Here is a 16527-nt window from a genome sequence, read left to right as displayed (position 1 = left end):
GTTTGAACGTTTTAAGAAAAGAACGGGACTGCATAATGTTGCATCGACTGGAGAAGTGGCAAGTGCAGATAAAGATGCAGTGACGAAATATCCCGAAATTTTAAAGGAAATTGTTGATGACAGCGGCTACACAGATCAATATTTAATGTTGATGAAACAGGTCTTTTTTTTTTTGGAAACGAATGCCAAAAAAAACTTTCTAGCAAACAAAGAAAAGGCTCAACAAGGCTATAAAGTTTCCAAAGATAGAATAATACTTTTATTGGGAGGCAATGCAGATGGCGATTTGAAATTAAAACCCACAGTTATCTATATAAATGAAACTTCCAGATCTTCAGTAAAGGTTTTAATAAAGCAAGCCTAACAGATTAGAGTTTGGCACTCTAATCGAAAAGCTGGGGTCATAAAAGCTTTATTTGAAGAGTGGTTCACTAGCTATTTTTGTCCAAAAGTTAAGGCCTACAGTGAAGAAAATAATCTTGCATTCAAAATTTTATTAATTTTAGACAATACCTTGGGCCACCCACCAGCACTTTCTGATTTGTGTGAAAACGTGAAAGTTATTTTTTTTACCTCCAAATACGTGTTTTACAGCCTATGGGTCAAGGCATAATTGCTAATTTTAAGGCCTTTTTGTGCAGAACATTTGCGCAAGCAATTGAGGCAACAACTGGAGAACTATGGATAAAAGGAAAGATCAAAACAGATCAACAAATATTTAATGTTGATGAAACAGGCCTTTTTTTGGAAACGAATGCCAAAAAAAACCTTTCTAGCAAAAAAAAAAAGAAAAGGCTCAACCAGGCTATAATGTTTCCAAAGATAGAATAACACTTTTATTGGGAGGCAATGCAGAAGGTGATTTGAAATTAAAACCCATGGTTATTTACAGAAATGAAACTCCCAGATCTTTCTTGGGTCATGAAAGCTTTATTTGAAGAATAGTTCACTAGCTATTTTTGTCCGAAAGTTAAGGCCTACTGTGAAGAAAATAATCTTGCATTCAAAATTTTATTAATTTTAGACAATGCCCCAGGCCACCCACCAGCACTTTCTGATTTGTGTGAAAACATGAAAGTTATTTTTTTACCTTCAAATACAACAAGTTGTTTACAGCCTATGGATCAAGGCATAACGATACTTTTAAGGCCTATGATTTATGTAGAACATTTGCACAAGCAATTGAAGCAACAACTGGAGATGGTGCAGTTTCTTTAGTTGAATTTTAGAGAAATTACAACATCAGGAAAGCAATAGACAATATTCATGAGTCATGGTTTGAAATAACATCCATCAATATGAGAACAGTTTGGAAGCATATTTTTCCACATTGTGCAAATGATTTCTGTAGTTTCACTCATGTGAACACTGTTATTGATGAAATAGCAAATATTGGAAGAGATCGAGGCTTTGATGAAATCGACAACAGTGATGTTTGCGAACTGCTGGAATCAACATTCAGAACAATTAAGTGATTCTGACCTCCTTAATAATGATGAATAACGAGCATATGACGAGGTGGAAATTTGCAAGGAAGAAAATGTTCAAGAAAAGAAGTTGACATTGAAAGAACTTGAAGGAATATTTCGCACAGCTGAAAATTTGAAACAACTAATCATGGATTAGTTGTTACAAACCCAGATATCAAGTGCAGTATGCAAATTCGCAGGAACATTGAAAAAGATGTTTATCCATACAAGCAAATTTATGATGAAAGGAAGAAAGAAAAGTCTGTGCAAACCATCCTTTTGAAATATTTTACAAAGAAATAAAGTGAGTTATATATATTGCAAATTTTTTCGTCAAAGTGCATTCTAGATTAGACCTAATCTTTGAAGGAAATACAGTAGACTCTCAATTTTCTGGGATAGATGGTAAAAAACAAATCCCAGATAATCGATTCCCCATTTAACCCAAAAATACAGAAGTCCCCAATATACGTAAAAGATACATTCCAGGACTTCTTACTTCACTGAGTTTTATGTAACTCGGGAATATGTTGTTGTTATTTGGTTTTTAGGAGCACTAGCAACTAAGGCCATATTGCTCCGGTGTGGTGGTCATTCCCTGACCTTTCCGCATGCTCCGTATTTGGTGGTGACGGGCTCGAACCCCGGTGTAATCAAGAAGCGTATGCTACGCACTGCTGCTCCTTCCCACCTGGCTACGGAGGCGCCTAACTCGGGAATAACTAGTAACATATTGCTACTATATTATTACTGACAAATCTGAATTCAGAACGATACTTGTTAATGTTTGACCATTTTCATACATTCTCATTAGTTTAATTTTCTGATCCAAATCGATCGCTTTCCTTTTCTTGGTAGATTTACTAGTATCACTGTCACTTATTCTCTTAGTTGGCACCATGATAACGGGCAAAATTAAATTTTCTGTAAAGAATCTCACAGGGTTAAGGCGAAAACTCACTATTATCACCCTGTGCGAGCTCACATTTTACTAAAGCACATTTCTGGAGGTCAACAAAAAACAATTTGCACTTTCCATTTTATTGGGCATTTCTGTTAGCGCAATCTATTATAAACGGGTAGTAAACTCGATCAAATTGCATTTGCGATAATATCGATAGCTGGACTTCTGTAAGTTTTTACATTATTATGGTGAAATGTGTGTCCCCTTCACTGAAATTGTCAGTCATATATAAAAAAAACCATAAATAATTGTAAGAATCTTCTCTTTTTTTCCTATTTTTTTGCTTTTTACTCCGATTTCACTTGTGCAATTTGTGCATGCCGTGATAGTTGTTATTGATTGCTTATTATTTTATTTTTTTGTTGTTGTTTTAAATTTTAGAATCCTAAAAATAAAAATTGAGTGAAAACAAATTTACATAAATTCGTAGTTGCGTTAAGTCGGGGACTTGCTGTATCGAAAAATGTTCAGCACCCTACGTAAAAAGATATGGCAATAGATTCATGCATCCAATACAATGCTTCCCTTTATTTTTTGCAATGTCGATTTTAAATCTAATAGCTTCCCTTTATTTTTTACAATGTGGTGTTTTTGGTTTGGTCACCAACAGAGATTTAACAAATGCACCGTTTTCAAACTTTTGAATAATTTCAAGCCTTTGTTTAACTGAAAGTGCAACTCTTTTACATTTACCCATAATTTTCACGATTTCTAAACAAAAAAAATTATATATATATATATAATTATATTTATATATAATTATATATATTTACTACAAAAAAAAAAATTTACATCCCTCGCATAACGAAACAAAATTTGTTTTTTTGCAGTGCAACGGAACACAACAATCGACGTGATGCACTAAAACAAATTAAACATTTGGTCTCTCTCTCTCTCTTTTTTTTTTTAGAGTGGCGGATGTGAAGACAGTAGGGTTGCAAGATAATGGGCACATTAATCTCCCAATGACGACGACTTATAATGCCATTTCTTGTCGCTTATTTACGACTTGCAAAACATCTGTTTATGCCTATTCTAGTTATTACTTGAATTTTATGATTTCTGGTTGATTTTTTTTTTTTTTTTTAAATTTGGAGTCCCGGTTAATCCGATCCCGATAAATCAAGTCTGCTGTACTCAAAAACTGGTTGCTGAAGTGTGATGAAAGGCAAGAAAGGGGGAGTTCAGGTTAAAATAAAAGAAGTGTACAAAAATGCACATTTTATTCACTGCTATGCACACACCAACTGAATCTGATGAGAAATACAGCAGTAGTACCCGAGATTCAAGAATATTCTTTTTGAACCTCATGTTGATACCAACATTTTTCTCGAGATCACCAAAGCATCTCTGTTCTCAGAAATCATATGGACAGCCATGTTGCCCGACCTTCCCCTACACAATGGAACTTCAATATATGCACCATGAACAGAGTTTATGAAAATTTTGAATCCTTAAAAAAGTGCAAGGAGGAACTACAAGCGACAGCAAATGCAGATAAGACTCTTTCAGAAGCAACTGGAATTTTGCGCATCTCGGGTAATGAAAAATTTGAGTTCTGGTTAGAACATTTTCATCAGATAATGCTTCACATGGAAGATATTTATAATCAAATGCGATTTCGAGAAATTGGGGCAGTTAAAATACATGAATATATAGAAAACTTTAACGACATTCTAAAAATCAGGAATTCAATGTACCGTGAAAATCCTTCAAAAGCACTCATGACTGAAGTGAAGGAAGTATGCGACTATATAAGTGTTGATATAGGTGAGAGATATTCTTTTACAAAGCAATTAATTGCTGCTAAATTGTTTAACAAGGAGAACTTTGTTATTTTTCTTACGATTGATTGCATATCTCATGATTGAAAGAGAAAAACTTCTTACGGAATTACAAGTTTTGAATAGCAGACGATCTACACAATTAACTGACTTGGTGAAATTTATATCAGAAAATAATCTAGCTTGGTGAACTTACAAAACTCATAAATGTTCTTTTGACCATTCCGACGACTACTTCAGAGCGTTGACATTCAACATTAAAAAGAATAAAAACGTTTTTAAGGAGCACGTTGAATCAGGAAAGGCTAAATGCTCAAGCAGTGCTTTCAATAGAGAAAAACTTGGTCAAAAGTGCGCCAAACTTGAATGAAAAATTTATTAATCTGTAACAAATAAAACCGAAGAATGGATTTTGTTTTTAAATAAAAGTTCAAGTCTGTTAATCATAAATGTCTAGTTAATGTTTTGTAGTATTTTTAACATGCTTATTATTATTACTGTGTATGTCTACATGTGTTATAACCATGGCAATTTAATGTAACTTGAAGACGCAACAACACTGAAGATCATAGTCACAAGCCGCCACTGGTCTTTTATTTTATTTAGATTCTTACCTTTCATCATAAAATGAAGACAGACAACCACTAGTTGTACCTTCCTCAAATTTGGAAAGTTTTAAAATCCAGCACCTTATTTTACAGAGTTTACTGTATTTATTTTTTCACTGTAGAGCAATCAGCCAAGGTTTTGAACTTTTCTGTTGCATTAAAGCTGCTCATGTAGGCACTGCATCTGAACTCGACAGCTCTTTGAAGTGAAACGTCTTTAGGCATCCCCCAGGCAATTTTCACATGGAGTAACTTGCGTCTGTGGATTGACAAAAATTACCACGAAAATACAACACAGAATGATTCATTGCCCCACCATTGTACCACTCTGTACCAGGCATTAGCAATGCAGTGCCATACATAGCATCACCGCATGATGCAATCAGTACCCCATACAGCACAGCCACTCACACGCGTGTCGCATTTACGTTTTAAATCGCTATATCTCAGCTTCTAGCAGTCCGATTTTAAAAATTTAAAAACCAAAATATTTCTTTCATCATTCACTACCATATTTCATAAAAGTTTTGACAGAAAAAAATTTATAATTCAACATGCCGAAGACTAATAGTGAGTGTTGTAAGGCGTATAGAGCATGTATATGTGCAATGTGACCACTGAAACCATCTCCATTGAGTACAAAGGAGAGATCTGTAAAAAATACAGATCTCTCCTACAATTAATAAATGTTTCAAAAGATTCTAAAGAAATTTAACTTAACTTCTGCCTATGCATGCTTGACACAAAAAATTTTTTTTCTAGAAAGAATGTTATTTCAGCCATCTCCTATTAACTGAAAAAAGCAATTCAAACTACTAAATTTAGACAGCCTGCTTGCTATAGAAATTCACTACAAAAGACACACAGCAAACTAATTGCTGAAAGGGTTAAACACAAAAAACTGAATTTATTAAGGATAGGCTAAAAAGAATGGGGAAACAGACTTTCCAACTTTTTTTTTTTTTCCCTTCCTTTCAAAATTTATCATCTCACGTATTGATTTAAGATAACAAAATTACTTTAATTACAGCTCAAATGGTCTGTAATTAAGAGAGAAAGGGCCTCAGGGAAAATAGGCTCATTGGATAAGTGCACTTTTTTTTTTTTTCTGTAGGGAGCAATATAGCAATACACATGGGGCTAGCATGTTACTATACAGCTTTACATATGAAAACTCAAAAAGTCCTTAGTTCGTAAAATAATTGTTTAAATCTCATGAAAAGTCGCCTGTAATTCCAGTTTACTTCCCTCTATCATTTGAGACCTTTGACAATTCAAAATTCCATGATTTTACTGTAAATAACACTTTTATAAAGGAGCTCACAAAAACCACGACTGCTTCAGTCAAGGCACTCCAGCATTGCTTGGTATTGATGCTTGTTTAAAAAAGTGTACCTTTTTGTTCTTTCAATTCTTTTAACTTTCAGGTAAAATAATCACGGCATTTACTTACTAGCCATGTTAGGATGATTAATCTGTAAGTGCCATTTTCGTTTACTTGGAAGCATGCCCTCTGGAGCCCAAACTTTCAGACACTGCAGACGCTCTTCATGATTGACATCGACCAAAGTAAAACCAAAGTCTAGATATGTATCATCAAAATTCCGTTTCTTCACAACTTTGTCACTGGTCTGTGGTTCGTCATCCTTTTTTTCACTCCCACTCTTCTTATTAATGTTCAAAAACTTTTCCATTTTTTGCACAAGGACTGAAAATCAGCAAAATAATTCACTAAATTTTACTAGACCCTGCAGACACTTGATCAAAACACCCTTCAGTTATTTCGATTACGGAAGGACCCTGAGAGTTGACAGGTATTTATATACAAAATCTAAGAAACAAGAAATTACGAGAAGTTACTGGCATAGCCAAAAGTACAAGTAAGCAAAAACATATCTCAAACATTCGAGAATGTCATTGAAAGGAATGTAGCCCGATCTAACATTGAAACTGAGAACTACTTCGAGCTAGTAGTTCGCGTGGTGTCCGACAGATGCCGAGTATCGCTGTATTTCCCTCAAAAAATTTAAAATATCCCATGGCGCACAGTTTGGGAACTGCTGACCTAAGCATATATCCAGTGTATACAAACAATAAGCTCCTGATGAGGGAATTGCACACAGAAATTTCTCTGTGAGTCATACATATCTTGTGAGTGATCTGGTTGATACAAGACTTCTAAAATGCAAGACCCACTTCTAATATGTGGGTCTTACAGCAACCATTATTAAGGTGAAAATTATACTTAAAAAATGATTTCATATTATTTTAATATGTATATTAATATTATATTAGCAAATGATGTAAGAAAACAATCAGCAAAAAAAAAAAAAAAAAAAAACCTCCTACATCACCTATCCATCCCCACTCCAACAGTTTGTCTAGTTCTTCCTTCAATGTATTGTAACTACCCACATTCGCAACAAATGGAAGTAATTTGTTCCAACAATAAATTACCCACTGGCACCTAGGTAAACTTCCACATATCTATCCTGCAACCATCCTTTTTCAATTTAAATTTATGCCCTCTCATATATGTGTAGTCTGAGCAAGAGGAAGAATAACATTAACTTACTCAATCCATTCAAAGCCTTAAATACCTCGATCAGATCACCTCACAGTTTCTCTCCAGATGTTGCAATTTGCAGAATTGAAGTGGTAGTAGTAGTAGTAGTAGTGGCATGTGACAAGAAAGCAAGTGTATGAGCCTATGCAGCATCAGCCAAAAAAAATATATATATATCATACCATTCCCTCCAAATGCCTGTCCAGGTCCTCCTTAAATTTATTTAACCTATCAACTTCCACAATGGAAGTTTGTTCCAGCAATTAACCACCCGCTGGCTAAAGGCAAATTTCCGCACATCTATTCTACATCTGTCTTTTCTTAATTTGAATTTATGCCCCCTTAGGTTCGTAATCTGAACAAGTGGAAGGAACCCATCAGAATTCAGCGTGCTCAACTCATTCAAGGCCTTATACACCTCAATCAGATCACCACGCAGGTGCCTAGACTCCAGCCACTGCAGTTTGCAGAACTTAAGCCCCTCTTGGTAAGAGGATCCCTTCATTCGCCTCACCAATCTTGTTGCCCTTCTCTGTACGCACTCAAGCAAATCTACATCCTTCCTAAAATGAGACCTCCAGACCTGTATGCAGTACCCAAGGCATAGCCTGACCATTGCCTTCTACAGAGGGACAATTATCTCCTTTTCCCTGCTAGCAAAATTCCTATATATTATTGACAAAACCCCATGACCTGCCCTGGCAGCCTGTCTGCATTGCTCAGAAAAGTTCATATCTGACTGCACAATTACTCCCAGGTCTTTTTCATTTTCTACCACCTTAAGTGTAGTACCACACAGTTGGTACATTTCTCTGGGGTTACTTCTACCCATATGCAGTACTTCGCATTTGTCAAGGTTACACTTCAGTTGCTACTTCTTAGCCCATCTGCCCAAATTTTTGAGATCCTGTTGCAATAGCACACTGCCATTACTGTCATTAACAACCCTGCCAACCTTTCTATCATCTGCAAACTTCGACACTAAGCCTGATATACCTTGATCAATATCATTGATAAATATACAAAACAACAGTGGACCCAACACCGAACCCTGTGGGACTCCACTAATAACATTAGTCCAAGAAAAACAGCACCCATTGATTACCACCACCCTCTGTCTTCTCCCACTGAACCATCCTTTTATCCATTGTAGCAACTTACCCTTAATACCATTCTGCTCCAATTTGTACAATAGTCTTCCATGCCCAACAGTGTTAAAAGCTATCCTGAAATCCAAATATATGATATCAAAATTATTTTTTGCATCCAGTTCCTTTGTAAACACATCATAATATCCTATCACATTTGTCAGACAAGACTTTCCCTTATCAAACCCGTGCTGTGTCTGAATTATTGCTGCAGGCTTGTCTTGATGATCCTGCAATGCATCAACTCCGGGGGCTCACATCTGGTGAGTATGGGCTTGGCAAACCCAGGGTCCTGAGCTGGATATCATCATTCTTCTCTTTCTTGGTGATGCCTTTCTACTTCTCTCTCTCTCTCTCTCTCTCTCTCACACACACACACACACACACACACACACACACACACACACACACACAGGGGGGTAACTTGGGAATTTTTTTTTTTTTTTGGCTGGTGCAGCATAAGCCTCAGGCTTCCTTGTACCATATGGCTAATAATAATAATAATAAAAACTCCAGTTCTGCATTCCTTATATCTGTGTGACACCACGTCTCTGAAATTGCCATAATATCTGCCTTTGATGTTTTGAGCAATACCTCAAATTCATCAAATTTATTTACTGAACTCCTAGCATTGGTGTACACACAAGTATACATGCACCTGTTCTTTTTCTTAGCTACCCTAACACAACCTATGTGTTTATTTGTACCCCAGTGATTCCCAGCAGTCTCTGAAATATCCTGCATCTTATTTTCCAGGCTGCAGCTCATTCCAATAGAAGCAGTGCAAGAATCACTTTCACCTCTTCCAGTGGTACTGTTAATCTATTAGTCCTTGTATCCTCCCAATCTAGCAGTTTTCCGACCCACCTAACACTGCCTCGATAGCATCAGCAAACATTCTTGCACCCTTTCTATTTAAGATAGTTAACAGCAGGTGGCAGTTTTTTTTTCTTAGATGTCACAGAGTATCTTATACTCTGCATTAAAAGTGTGAAGTACTTAGACAAAAATCAACAGCTCATAACAGTTTTTCTGGTAAAGAAATTTAGAGTTTTAAATCTTTCCACTTCAGAATTTGAATTTTTAACTAAAGGCTTCTGGTGTTAACATGAGACTAAATGGAAAAACTAATATAAAGGAATACTGGTCTGGAGAATGAACTGAGCTGTTTTTTAAGATTTAGCAGGGAGAGTTTCAACAGGTATTTTAGATTTTGCATCTCTGTCAATCAACAAAACAGAAAACAAAAAGAGTTCAAAGTAGGGAATGTAAAATAAAAAATATTTTTGGCAGTCTGAATGTATTCTGAATATTTTTTTCTAGGAAGAAGTATTACAAACCAACTGCTGTTGGTTTTCAAAGTTAAAATTTTTCAAATGTTATAACGTTCAAAAGACAGAGTGAGCCATCTTTATTTATTTTAGTTGAAATAGGTTGTGTCGCTATTATGCCACATTTTTGAAAGCCTATTACTGACTTGATAAGACCAGGCTTGACTTTTACCTCAAGGATCGTGATTCATCTAATCCAAAAACTGCTTGAGGGTAGTCTTATTTAATTTATTCACTGGCTGATTTTACAGTAGTTTCCAACACCACAGACATACTTCATAAACTATATATAGACCTAAGAGGCAGTGATGGAAAAGATGAACAGACTACTATCACAGATGAAGATCATAATGTAAATGAAAAGCACAAGAACATTGATTTTGTAAATGATAAAGTGTCAGTAGGAAAGACAAAAGAACTATACTTTTTCTATTTATAATACCAAAACTGAATTTGCATAGGAAAAGTAAAGGGAAAGGGCACAACTTCTAATTGAAAAGTCAGTACTATTTGTGAATACACCAGAAATAAAGCTATTACCTGCTAGTTATTTGTTCAGTCAAAAACCAATAAAATGGTGGAGGAATTTTCATCAGCAAAACTTTTAACTTTAGAAGATAATCTTTTATTAGCATTGTCAAGAAAGCACTTTTCCAGCAAGTACCAAATTTTGCCATTTTACATGCTGGTGAGGTGCAGTGGACCATACTGCTTCTAATAATTCCAAAGCAAGATAAACTCTTCAAACCACACTGACAGCTCAAGCTTCCATACTGAAGGGAATACCTCTGGCTAATACTGTTAAAATTACAACTGAAGAAGCAACTGCTGGGATCTAATAGACCTCATCTGCACACAGTATGACCTGCAGATCATACTGTATGTCATACTTGTGCGACTGACTCATCAAACTAGGACTTTAATAACAATTATAGTGTGTGTGTGTGTGTAAAATCAATAATTATTTATTGTGTAAAGATACTATATTAAAATAGATATCGTACCTTTTATATTAAAAAAATCTTCATATGAATATATGCTTTTATAACTGCTGTCTACTTTAACTATGAAAATAAGCAGTATTTATTATGTTTGTGTTTGTTTGTTTGTACACAAGTATTTAAAAATCACATTTACCATGTTTTTCTTCCCTAGGTATTTGTCCTTAGACAGGGAGAAAGTGTTCCCATTATTACTGCCATCATCAACATGCCTGTTAGTGAAGGTAGTATTCCTACATAAATGGAGAAAAGTAGCAATCACATGCAGAATCACCAGCCAGTACTTCACTAAAATGATAAAGCACAAATTATATAGAAAATTTATCAGTGCAAACAATAAGAAGGAACACTGTGATAAAAAAAAAACAACTCAGTGTTCAATGAATGTAGTGAAATAACTAGCAATTTAAATTATTTAAATGGTACTACATTAACTAAATATTAATTTTATGTTAATTACTTATGTCACTTTTTGTTCCACTTTTTATAGGTTTATAAACTCTGTAATGCACAAAAAAAAAACACAATTTTCATATTTTATTGCATATAAAAATTTTATTACACTGTTGAATTCTTGAACAATGTTATAAATAACTATTGTCTAAATTAAAGTTTGATGCTTTCTTTTAGTGTGATAAATTTGAAACAACCCTTTGAATGCAGTGAAATGTCCTTACACCTCCTACATTCCTACTTTGTTTCCTTTCTGAACACACACACACTACATTCTGCTTGGAAACTTCAATGCAGATGGTGAAATGTGTGAGAGGGATTACCTTCCTCCCCAAAAGGTATCCTTTGTATTGTGCACTTCTCTAACAATCCACAGATCATGTTAAGCTGAAATTCTAACATAAATTCTTCTTTCCTACAGCTTTTCTCATACATAGCATATGCATTCACTATTAAGATGTCCATTAGGTGAAAAAAAAGCTTCCTGCAGTATTGTACTACCTAATCTTTTTTCTGAGGCATTTGTATATGGTTTGATTTTTGGTTTGGTTTGTTCACTTCTTCCATGTTGGAATTGTATTCAATTACTGCATTTCATGTTCACTACTTCTATTGTCGGTAAGTCAGTTTTGTCAGTATCAGTCATTGTTCTTCTGTGGATCATAGACAGCATTGAGACTTTTTCTCATGCTACTTTATTGCTTATCAGTTGCCAGATATTGTCAGACATTAGCTTTGTTCACTTTAGTGCACACTTTTTTGATTCTTGAAATAGTATAGTAGGTCTTGTGTCCATGTTTGGTTAATGGTTTTTTTTTTTTTTTTTTGGCATGCTGGTAGGTAAGAGCATAAAGCACAAAGTCCATGAAACTACAGGGGATCCTCGTTATCCAATGATAATTGATTCCAGAAAATTCCACTTAAAACGGGGACCAATTTTTATAATGTTTATTATTTAAATAAAACTAAATGCAACTAGGCATAATATTTTAAGAGTTTATGATTCTATATCTGTATAATATCGGTGTAGATACACCATACACAACTTAAAGAAAAAACTATGATAGTAGTGTGAAAAGCATTATTTCATCCGTATCTCATATTGTGCTAATCCTTCACGAGTTGCCCAAGTATTGCACTACCTCAAATAAGTAACACTTCACTAATAGAGAAGACTGTCACTTATTCTCGGTGGGCACCACCACCCAGATAGCACAGTTTCAAAGCTAGTTGGCTTTTCATCGGTGGGTAGGCAGGTACCCTGGCATTGCAAGTGAAGTGTTACTTATTCGAGGTAGTGAAACACATGGGAAATTCGCTGTGAAGGATGAGTAGATATGGTATATCTACACCGATATTATATAGCAATGTTTAATATGTACTTGTACATAGTAAAAAATGAAGGGGCTGAAAAATTAGAAAATTATTTTATTAGACATTTTTTATTATAATATGTTACACAATGTGAGGTTAAGTAAAGTTTATTGAAGTTACACTATTTTTCAGTTGTATGAATAAAGAATGAATCCAGAGTTGTTTGTGGGTTTTTTTTGTTGTATTTTTTTCAGATAAAATTGTGTCGTAGCATTTAGTTATGTCTTTAACTTCACACTTAACATTTGTTGTACGACCATGAAGAAGACTGTACCCAAAAAAAAAAATTCAAATGCTTGGTCAATTTTCTCAAGGGAAAAAGCTTTAATTCTTTAATTTTAAAATCCTTGTAACTGCGAGGACTCACATAATGAATACTTGGATACTGGGGATCCCCTGTACCTGACAATAAAAACAATGCCCTTACCTATCAGTTCTGAAAATTATACACATTGTAATGATACATGGCTCACATGCTCCAATGGCACCCCCCCCTCCCCAAAAAGGCAAAGACCACTCCATTTGTGAAGAAGGTGTTGTTGTCTGTATTTTTGGACAGAAAAGGGGTTATCCTGACAGATTACCTACCTTGTGGTTCCACACTTACTGGAGAATACTACAGAAATCTTTTGAAAAAGTTACACGATGCTTTGAAGGTGAAAAGGCATGGAATGTTAACCAAAGGTGTCAGTCTTCTGTCAGACAATGCACTGGCTCACACAGCCGTTGCCACCACCTCCAACTTTGTTGCCCAGCGCGGCTTCGAACTACTGCAGCACCCACCATATTCTCCTGATCTAGCACCATCAGACTTCTTGTTTCGAGAAATGAAGAAACCATTGCGTGGATGCTGCTTTGCTCAGGGAGTCAATGAAATGGAATCGTGGTTTCAGACAAAAAGTGTGGATTTCTATGATCAAGGCATTAAACAACTGATCTATAGATGGGAGAAATGTGTTACTATACGTGGAGAGTACATAGAAAAGGATTATTAAAGTTCCTGGATAAGAAGTCTGCTTGAAACTATTTCTTGCTGCATAAAATGGAAATAGCAATCCTGCTACTCTGACTTGTATTGCCTGCCACAAAAGGGTCAGTGGATGAATTCATTGAATTTTTGACTTTTCACCAAAACAAAACTTTAACCTTCATTCATTCTTGATAATAATAATGGCAATTACATGAATCATAAATAAATATATTAATTTTAAAAATTAAGTCAGCTCCCTCTCTCTCTCAATTTTTATTGTAATTACAGTGTGGCACACCATATTTGGAATCCCAAAATCGTGAAGGACCTAAAATCTGTAATTTTTCTTTTAAATACAATTATGTGATGCCACCTAGTGTTACCCTGCCCATCTGTCTACCAGAACATGGTAGAATGACAATCAGTTTTTCATGAAATTTTAATTGCTGCTATGCTTATTCAGTAAATAACTTTTTTTCCCTTTATTGAAAGAATAACTACATTCAATAAATGGTAACTTACTGAATTTTATCTGCCATCCAGCTCTTTTTCTCCTGACCCACCTAGGACCTTCCCTCAATGACTTATGGTAGCATATTGAGAGATTATGGAGAAGGTTCTTTCCACATGTATCATGGCCATGTTTTGTGACAAATTTTTGCAGCCCACTGCACTTATTGATAATAGCCAAGGGATTGTCCAATTTTCACCATTGGCATAACAGGAAGCATTCAATTTCTGTTCTTCTGTGCAACATAGCATTCCTTTAGATGATATGTTGAAATCATCCAAAGGGATGACATATTATTACCCAACGATACCCAGCTATTAAAACAAAATAATAATAATAATAATAATAATAATAATAAAATATATAAAATCAACAAGGGAAAAGAAGGTGATGGTCCCGCTGTATAAAGTAATGGTGAGGCCACATCTTGAGTACTGCGTACAGGTCAGGAGGCCTCGTTTTGGGAAGGATTTAGATTTGCTTGAGCGTGTCCAGAGAAGGGCAACAAGATTGGTGAGGAGAATGAAGGGATCCTCTTACCAAGAGAGGCTTAAGTTCTGCAAATTGCAATGGTTGGAGACTAGGCACCTGCGCAGTGATCTGATTGAAGTGTATAAGGCCTTGAATGGGTTGAGCATGATGAATTCTGATGGGATTCTTCCACTTGCTCAGATTATGAACCTAAGTGGGCATATTTTCAAATTAAGGAAAGACAGATGTAGAACAAATGTGCGGAAATTTGCCTCTAGCCAGCGGGTGGTTAATTGCTGGAACAGACTTCCATCTGTTATGGAAGTTGATAGGTTAAATAAATTTAAGGAGGAACTGGACAAACATTTAGTGGGAATGGTAGTGTGAATTTTTTTTTTGGCTGACGCTGTATAAGCTCATACACTTACTTTGTTGCATCACATGCCACTACTATTGATTAAAAAGTTGCAAACCAGTATATGACTTTTTACTTAATTTCAATCGGGACTGTACATACAGTAAGTCATCCATGCTTCCCCCATCATGGATACTGCATGCTCAGGCCAACAAATTTTGACCAATGATCCAAAAGGATACCCAGCTATTAAAAAAAAAAAATAATAATAATAATAATAAATAAATAAAATAAACAAATTAAAAAAAGCAAGCAAGAAAAAAAAATACAAATTTATTGGAAAATCCATGTATTTTTATTCCTTGATGAATGGTTAAAAATTATTTTTGAAATTATTTTCTGTTGATTACCAGAAAATGAGAAATTTTATGACAAACTATAACTCAACATTACATCTTTCTGAAAAGAACTCCAATAATGAATGTTGAGACAGTTTATTCTATAATTAAGCTTTATTTTGCAGTATAGAGCATAGCTAAATAAGAATGTCACCCTTCGTGAAAGAGTCGGCTATTTTTAGTCATTTTTATTCCCACCCAATAAACATAGATGAGGTGGAGAACAATCACCATCATATTCTATAGTGACATACAGTAATTACTTCCCCCCCCCACCGACCACATCCCTCACAAACGGAGAACTTGAAATAACCATGTCAACGGGTGCAAACAGATATTTTGTTTTAAAGGGCTGAAAATAAACTTGGGCCAAATAAACTGTTTTACAGTGAGATCCCCTGTGGTGTTGGCAGTTCACGGCCTATCGTGTGATGTGACGATGATAGGCATGACTTAGCAAAACCTGACCCATGCCACAAAAGATAATAAGATTTATTATCTTTGCAATTAAAAAAGAAATTTCTTTTGCTTCTTATGGTGAAAGCAAGACTTTAGCATTAGTAGAGGCATATGATGCAAGAAAGCAAGCTTATGCAGCATCAGCCAAAAAAAAAAAAAAAAACACTTCCACTTTACCCTTCCGTTCGTTCGAAATACCTGTCCAGCTCAGCCTTAAATTTAGACTATCAACTTCCACAACTAGGGATGGAAGCCTGTTACACCAACCAACTACCCGTCGGCTAAAAGCAAATTTCCACACATCTATCCTACATCTGTCTTTCCTCAATTTGAATTTATGCCCTCTCAGGTGATTATTCTGAGCAAGTCCCATCAGCATTGAGCATGCTCAAACCATTCAATTCTTTATACCCCTCTATCAGATCACCTCACCGGTGCCTATTCTACAGACACTGTAATTTGCAAAACTTAAGCCTTTCTTCATAACAGCAACTCTTTAGCATTAGCATTAGTAGAGGCATTTGATGCAAGAAAGCAAGCTTATGCAGCATCAGCCAAAAAAAAAAAAAAAAAAAAAAAAAAACCCACTTCCACTTCACCCCTCTATTCGTTCAAAATACCTGTCCAGCTTTGTTCCATTCACTAATCTTGTTCCCTTCTCTGTA

The 16527-nt window shown here is 35.3% G+C and overlaps 1 protein-coding gene across 1 annotated transcript in view; it reads left to right on the top strand.

Annotated features, from left to right (window-relative positions):
- The window catches only part of BBS1 (Bardet-Biedl syndrome 1), a 235284-nt gene extending 224090 nt beyond the window's left edge, over positions 1–11194 (top strand). Inside the window, exon 16 of the mRNA XM_090375359.1 lies at positions 11026–11194. Coding sequence (XP_090231485.1) covers positions 11026–11112 — 87 coding nt within the window. The 3' untranslated portion in view covers positions 11113–11194. The remainder of the gene's footprint in view (positions 1–11025) is intronic.
- Positions 11195–16527: the final 5333 nt, after the last annotated feature.

Source organism: Mastigoproctus giganteus, chromosome 6, assembly GCF_048544385.1.
Source record: "Mastigoproctus giganteus isolate SK-2022 chromosome 6, ASM4854438v1, whole genome shotgun sequence".
NCBI lineage: Eukaryota > Metazoa > Arthropoda > Arachnida > Uropygi > Thelyphonidae > Mastigoproctus > Mastigoproctus giganteus.
Note: the sequence above shows the minus strand (reverse complement) of the source record. Positions and strands in the feature narration are given on the sequence as shown.